The 8,074-nt window shown below is 47.1% G+C and overlaps 1 protein-coding gene across 1 annotated transcript in view; it reads left to right on the forward strand.

The window, feature by feature from the left end:
- GTF2F1 (general transcription factor IIF subunit 1) overlaps positions 1–6,068 on the forward strand; it is a 28,687-nt gene extending 22,619 nt beyond the window's left edge. Inside the window, exons 13-14 of the mRNA XM_079960114.1 lie at positions 2,716–2,848; positions 5,113–6,068. Coding sequence (XP_079816240.1) covers positions 2,716–2,848; positions 5,113–5,317 — 338 coding nt within the window. The 3' untranslated portion in view covers positions 5,318–6,068. The remainder of the gene's footprint in view (positions 1–2,715; positions 2,849–5,112) is intronic.
- The last annotated feature ends 2,006 nt before the right edge of the window (positions 6,069–8,074 follow it).

Below are 8,074 nucleotides of genomic sequence, written 5' to 3' on the forward strand. Positions count from 1 at the left end.
GAGGTTGCAACTGGCTGGTAAGACCTCCAGGAATTACAGCTAGATGAGTCTTCACTTCTTTAAAGCACTTTTTTGTAGTTTCGCTAATATGTGCTCTAAACTGGTCCAGTACTAATAAGGCAGGTTTTTTCAAAAGCCCTCCAGGACGTTTGGACCACACTTTTTCAACCCATACTCTCATTCCATTTTCGTCCATCCATCCTTTCTCATGAACATGTACAACAATTCCTCGTGGAATCACTTCTTTTGGAAATGTTTTCCTTTTGAAAATTAACATGGGTGGCAATTTGGTGCCGTCTGCACAGCAAGACAACACAACTGTGTAATGGGTTTTCTCATGTCCGGAGGTTTTCACAGCAATAGTTTTGGCACCTTTCAGATCAACAGTCCTATTAGATGGCACATCAAAGGTTAGCGGGACTTCATCCATATTCCCAATCTGGCCAATTTCAAATCCATTTCTCTTCCTAGCATCAATTACAAATTTATGAAAAGACAGAATCTTAGATTCATATTCTTCTGGCATTTTTTGTGCAATTCTAGTTTTCATGCGCATAGCAAGGCCACATCGCTTCATAAATCTGTAGCACCATGATGGTGAGCCAGTAAAATCATGAATGCCTTTCTCTAAAGCAATGCGTTTGGCTTCATATATTATCATTTTTGTGGAGACTGTGAAGCCATTATTGCGGTGACGTGTGATCCATTCTTTCATGGCCACGTCCAACTGTGGCCACTTTGCAGCATGTCCACGAAAAGTGTGCTTATTTTTATCTGCTTTTTGCAGCTGATCCTCCTGTTTCCTCCAATCTCTTATCATTCTTTCTGTTGGAGGTGGCCCAAAATGTCTCTCTGCTGCTCTGTTTCCATGCTCCTTAGCATATTTTACTACTTCTAGTTTAAAAGGAATCTTATATGCTAGTCTTCTCTGCTTTATCATCCTTATCAGAATGGGGGGTGTTTTCTGCAAGAAAATACCGGTACAGTTTTCTTCAAGAAAATGATAAAGGAACTGTCAGTAATGTATGGTATCTCCAATACAGTGATGAAGGAAGAGGGGGGGGGGACTCACATTTTTCCTAGGCAAAGCAGCCAACTCCTATAGGCCTAGGTGCCTCCCCCCCATTAATATTTGAGGGAGTCATCCTCCCCCCATGCCGATGGGCATTGCCATTCATATAAGGTACCAGTGTGCATGCACTTTGTCTTGAGATCATTGCAGTCTGTGAGATGGGGCTTACCTGTACCTGCCCCCCCCAATATTTTATTGAAGTTGGAAGAGGGAGGGAGAGCTCACATTTGTCCTAGGCAAAGCAGCCAACTCCTATGGGCCTAGGTGCCTTCACCCCCCCATTAAATATTTGAGGGAGTCATCCCCCACCCCCCATTGTGGTATGTGAGGTGGGGCTTACCTGGCTGCCCCCCAATATTGTTTTAAGTTGGAAGAGGAAGAGAGGGAGGGAAGGAAGAGAGAGGGGGAACTCACATTTGTGCAGCTGCCTTGCCTCGAACCGGAGCGAAAAGAGGAGGAGGAGACTCAGGGACACGAGCCTTGTAAGCCGCTTTGTTTGAATTTACCGGTGAGGTGCTGGGGGATGGACGGAAGGGGATGCCCTCCTTGTCCCTCCTTCCGGCTCATTGTAAAGAAAGCAGAGCCGCTTACATGTGTGTAAGGGAGAACCATAGAGCAGGCAGACACTGAGAATCTGAATGCGCTCAGCTGTTGCCGGCTTCCCTCCCAGCTACGGAGGAGGAGAGGAGAGGCTGCCGAAAAGGCAGCAAGAGCGGCTCCTCCCGCCTGCATTCGCTCCATAACACGCACACACATTTCCCTTTATCTTTTAGGGAGGGAAAACTGCGTGTTATGGTCCGAAAAGTACAGCATATAGTAAGAGGCTGGGGGGGTATTACTCAGAAGGATGGTGGGAATGGGTGATTGGCTGATAGGTGTGGTAAATCAGTTGATGACTGTTAACGACTGCAATTAGTCTAACAGGAAAAAACAAGGGATGAGATGGCCAAAAATAGCTTTATCATGTGTAATGAGATAAGAATCCAATGTCTCTATTAAGACCAGGTCTCTCCATGGTTTTAAGTTTGGCAATAAGTTGTAATTCAGCAACTTCTCTTTCCAGTCTATTTCTGAAATTCTTTTGTAATATGACAGCTACTTTGAGATCTTGTATAGAATGTTCTGAGTAATACCCCTCCCCACCCTCTCACTATAGATAAGGGTCTGGGGACTTCTGTTTTTGTTTTTACTATGGCATACCAACACTGCTACCTACCTGTATTTTGTATCCCATAGTTAGAAAATAGCAATGCAGTCGAAGTTTGGTTCTCAAATGTAATCCGTTCCAGGAGTCCGTTTGACTTCCGAAAACGTTCAAAAACCAAGGTGTGGCTTCCGATTGGCTGCAGGAGCTTCCTGCACTCAAGCAGAAGCTGTGTTGGACGTTTGGCTTCCAAAAATCATTCAAAAACTGGAACACTTGCTTCCAGGTTTTCAGCGTTCGGGAGCCAAAACGTATAAGTTCCAAGGCGTTCAAGAACCAAGGTACGGCTGTAAATGAATAGTAGCAAAACCAACGAATGCACAAATTACTGAGGCGTACATTCCCTCTTTAGCCTCATTCATTCGGGCTCCAGGGGTGGAAGGGAAGGTGTGTTGCAATGGTTGTCCTGAGGCAAGCTGGTTTTCTTTCCCTGGAACAGGAAAGCGGCAGGCAGGTTCCAGTGAGCTACCTGCAGCAAAGAGGCTGAAGTTGGACGCTGGGCCCCAGGCCTCCACCACCTCTGGGAAATCTACCCCACAGCCACAGTCGGGCAAGTCAACACCCAGCAGTGGGTAAGCATACAAGTTCACCTTCCCACTGGAGCGGTATCTATTTATCTACTTGCGCTGGCGTGCTTTCAAACTGTTAGGTTGGCAGGAGCTGGGACAGAGCAACAGGAGCTCACCCCGTCGCGGGGATTCAAACTGCCAACCTTCTGATCGACAAGCCCCAGAGGCTCAGTGGTTTAGACCACAGTGTCACCCACGATTTAGTCATGCTGGCCACATGACCCAGAAAGCTGTCTATGGACAAATTCCCTCGGCCTGAACACAAGATGAGCGCCGCAACCCATAGTTGCCTTTGACTGGACTTAACCGTCCAGGGGTCCTTTACCTTTAACTTTTTTATTTACACATACAAGTGTTGGCTTTTGTTTGGGCAGAGGTGGGGAGGGTCCTTGCTGTGCGTTGGGCCCTTCTGCCACTATGATGACACACTTCGCATCACTGTTGACAATAATAATAGTAAATTTTATTTATACCCCGCCCTCTCCGGCCAGGGCGGCTAACACCAATAAAACCACAGCAAAAACATAATGGGGAGACCATTTAAAATACAGGTTAAAATGCAATTTAAAATGCAGTCTCATTTTAAAAGTAGCCGATAGATCAAGACCTTAAGGGGAGGGCAACATAAGGGTCAGACTGAGTCCAAACCAAAGGCCAGGCAGAACAGCTCTGTCTTGCAGGCCCTGCAGAAAGATGTCAAGTCCCACAGGGCCCTAGTCTCTTGTGACAGAGCGTTCCACCAAGTCAGGGCCAGTACTGAAAAGGCCCTGGCCCTAGTCGAAACCAATCTAACCACCTTGTGACCTGGGACCTCCAAAACGTTGTGATTTGTGGACCTTAAAGTCCTCCGTGGGGCATGAGCTTTCCAGAAGCAGTTTGAAGAATTAAGCGATTGTATCAACTCCCTAATCCGTAGTGGACGACGATGTACATGGCTAAGAATGCAGGATGTGAGGATCAGTTCATGGCCCACCCTCCAGTCTTTCTAATGGCTGCCTTTGGTGAGCCGCACCACGCTCACAACACAGGGGCAGTATTTGTGAGGGGTACGAGCCCTCAGATCCCATTTCTAAGCAGACTGATGGAAGACGTGGGGTTCTGTGAATGGTGGAGACCCCCACACCCTGACCCTTGGAATTACGCCAGTGCTGTGCTAAGGGAGACACAGCTAAGTCAGGTCAGGCCCACTGTGGCCTTAGTAAAGCACCAGCTTAGCTGCTTCATTTATAGTTGAATTGTCTTATTATGAACTCCTCCTAGTGCTTTTCCAGCAGCACCACTAGGTGGGGAAGTGAGCTGCTATGACGGTCCAGGTCTTGCCAACTGAAGGATGGGCCAGAGAGAGGCCACAGCAGTCAATGCCCACCCCCATGCCATAACTTCATTTAGGTGTGACACTAATGATCAGGGCAGCTCAGGCCTGTCACCCACTTGCCCCAAACTCTGTTGTCCCAGGCACATTATTGCCCACTTCTTTGCAGTAATAGCCAGTTCTCCAAAAGCTCAGAGATAACAACAACAACAATAACAACAAAGCCGGTGGCAAGCCAAATGGTTAGGGCAGATAATCTAATTATCTCAGATATTCAGACCTAATGAATAAGCTAATAAGATTAAAAGAGGGACCGATGTGATAATTTATGAGAAATACCTGAAAACACTTTGTAAAGCAACATTTTAAATAGTCACTGTCGCGTTTAGGATCTGGGCACTGCAAAGCTTAGGGCCTGAAGATTTTAGCGAGGTTTAGAAGTACATCTGTGTTTTCAAGCACTGTGGTTGTCCTGGCCAGCTGCACGCGTCAGAGAAGGGCAGTGGGGCAATTCTGGCACTTAGGTTTTGCTGCGAGAGCCGTGGAGAAAAGCCCTTCCTCTTCCGCGGTGTTCTTCCCTGCCTCGTGCCATTGCATTAACCTGCCCTTTAGTTTTAGTTTTAGTTTTTTGAATTTGCATTTTATTTATTTGTTAACATTCTTATATTACACCAGTAAACATTGTCATATTACATTACAGGACTTACTATAATATAACTTCCAATATGTATACAAAAATTATGTACAAATTTTATATACCTAGAAAGAAAATGAAAGAAAAAAAGAAAGAACAAAGAGAAAAAGCAAAAACAATTTTCCACCCAAAATCATATACATACCAACACACTAGACTTCCTGTCTATCCCATTGTATATTCCTTTTGTACAAATGAATGTACTCTTATTATTGTATATTTCTTTGCATTCTGCATTAACCTGCCCTTGCTTCCTTGCAGCGATGTGCAGCTGACGGAGGACGCCGTGCGCCGCTACTTGACCCGAAAGCCCATGACCACCAAGGATCTTCTGAAGAAATTCCAGACCAAGAAGACAGGGCTGAGCAGCGAGCAGACGGTCAATGTGCTGGCCCAGATCCTGAAGCGCCTCAATCCCGAGCGCAAGAACATCAATGACAAGATGCACTTCTTCCTCAAGGAGTGAGGAGGGCAGCGGCTGGGCCAGAAGCAAACTGTCCTTTGGCATCCACCCTCCTGCTGGGCAGCTCTGAGCCCCCTTACCTTTGGTTAGTAGCTGGGGGTGGCTACATCCTAAAACCATGTGGACTGGCATTCATACCCTTTGGGGAAAGCGAAAGAGCCATTCTGCCTATGTGCTGGTGGCCCCCTTGGGCTTCAGGGGGTGGCGAAAGGGGGCGGAAGACTGGGACAGTCTCGTGAGAGGCATTGAAGCCACGATCTCTCTGAACAGGAATACTTTTCTCTATCATGTGGAGGAGTTCACAAATGAAATGCTGCCATTTTTAGAATAAACAGGGGAATCTTTTTACACGCAATCCGCAAACACCCACCCTACACCTTGTGTGTTCTCTCACATGCTGGAACCATTCTCCTTTGCGAGTTGTTTTGCAACCAGTTCCACTCTTCTCCCCTCGCCTCCCTCACCCGAAATCACAGAGACTCTGAGTAAGCCATTACTGGTACACAAATATTTTTTCCTTGTATTTTTTTTTTTTAACACAGTCTAAAATTGTGTGTGCTTTGGCAAACAGAGAAAGACACTGCCCAGGCTGCCCTGCTGTGACTGGATTCCTCTAGCTGGATGCATCCAGTTGTTTTCAGTCTGCCCTGAAAAAGTTTTTGGGATGGGGTGGTTTTTTTTTTTTTTTTTTTTGGTAAAAGCTTGGGATTCCAGATTTGACACGAAATGGGAATAAATTAAGCAAATTGAATTATTTGCATGTACACGCTTGCTGTTCATGCTCTCTGAGCACTTCATAGTTCCATGATTCACCTACTTCTGTGCTGGATTCTAGATTGCTCCCCTACACCAGTGAATTACTACAAAGAAGATGTTTTGTGCAGCGCTGGATTGGTGCTCCAAATGGGCACAAACATAGTAATAATAACAATTTATTATTTATACCCCACCCATCTGACTGGGTTTCCCCAGCCACTCTGGGCGGCTCCCAACAGAATATTAAAAACACGATAAAACATCAAACATTTAAAAATTTCCTTAAACAGGGCTGCCTTCAGATGTCTTCTAAAAATCAGATAGCTATTTATTTCCTTGACATCTGATGGGAGGGCGTTCCACAGGGCAGGTGCCACTACCGAGAAGGCCCTCTGCCTGGTTCCCTGTAACCTCACTTCTCGCAATAAGGGAACCACCAGAAGGCCTTTGTATCTGGACCTGAACGATGGGGGTGGAGACGCTCCTTCAGATATAGTGAACGTAGGCAGAGAGCTGAGGAAGTGTGTTGCTCTTGTTTGTCCCATTCCTATATGCCACACACTGATTGGAACCACTTCTCCAGAGAAGTAGTCTGTACCCTCCAATGCGGAACATGAGTTCAGAGGAGCGAATGGGTGCACACAAGATTGTCAAAAACACCTGTGTCGCAGGTCCAGTCAAGTGCATGTCAGGTCATGGAATCATAGAGTTGGAAGGGACAACAGGGTCATCTAGTCCAACCCCCAGCAATGCCGGAATCTCAGCTAAAGCATCCATGACAGATGGCCCGCTTAAAACCTCCAGTGAAGGAGTGTCCACCACCTAAACCCCATCCCTCCTCATACCTTGGTATGCATTTTAACACTATGGGTGTAAAAGCCAGCTCTCGCCATGACTATATCTTTAGCAACCTCCCTCCTTGTAATGCCTGCCTGCCTTTACAGTGCTGCTATCAAGTACCGTATTTTTCATTCCATAAGACGCACTGTTTTCCTCCTAAAAAGTACAGTGGTACCTTGGGTTACATATGCTTCAGGTTACAGACTTCGCTAACCCAGAAATACTACCTCGGGTTAAGAACTTTGCTTCAGGATGAGAACAGAAATTGTGCTACGGCAGCAGCAGGAGGCCCCATTAGCTAAAGTGGTGCTTCAGGTTAAGAAAAGTTTCAGGTTAAGAATGGACCTCCAGAACGAATTAAGTACTTAACCCGAGGTACCACTGTAAGGGGAAATGTCTGTTCGTCTTATGAAGCGAATGCACTGGATGGCAGAGGGATCCCTCGGCTGCCGCTGCAGTCGTGAGCTGAGGGATGCCTCCACAGCCAGAGCCATGGCTCCCGTCCATCGCTCGCTGTGAAGCCAGCAGAGCAAGAGCCCCTGACACGCTCTGCGCAGTTCTCACTATTCTTGCTCTTGCTCTGCTGGCTTTACAGCGAGGCAGGAGGAGGGACGGACGGGAGCAAGCAAAGCGAGAGCCGCTTACATGGCTTCTGTCCCGCTTTGCGCCGCTCTCAGTTTGCTTGCCCATCCCTCCTGCCTCGCTGTAAAGCAAGCAAAGCACCTGTCCCAGTGCCGCCGCCTCCTTTCTCCGGCGTCACCGCGCATACAAGTTCACCTTCCCGCTGGAGCGGTATCTATTTATCTACTTGCGCTGGCATGCTTTCACACTGTTAGGTTGGCAGGAGCTGGGACAGAGCAACAGGAGCTCACCCCGTCGCGAGGATTCAAACTGCCGACCTTCTGATCAACAAGCCCCAGAGGCTCAGTGGTTTAGACCACAGTTTCACCCACGTCCCTATAAGCGGCTTTCCACGCACTCTGGTTTCCATCACAGTGTTCTGTTGCGCCAGTAGTGATTTAGTCATGCTGGCCACATGACCCAGAAAGCTGTCTATGGACAAATTCCCTCGGCCTGAACACAAGATGAGCCCCGCAACCCACAGTTGCCTTTGACTGGACTTAACCGTCCAGGGGTCCTTTACCTTTACCTTTTTTATTTACG

Source organism: Podarcis cretensis, assembly GCF_951804945.1.
Source record: "Podarcis cretensis genome assembly, chromosome: 17".
In the NCBI taxonomy this organism is placed as follows: domain Eukaryota; kingdom Metazoa; phylum Chordata; class Lepidosauria; order Squamata; family Lacertidae; genus Podarcis; species Podarcis cretensis.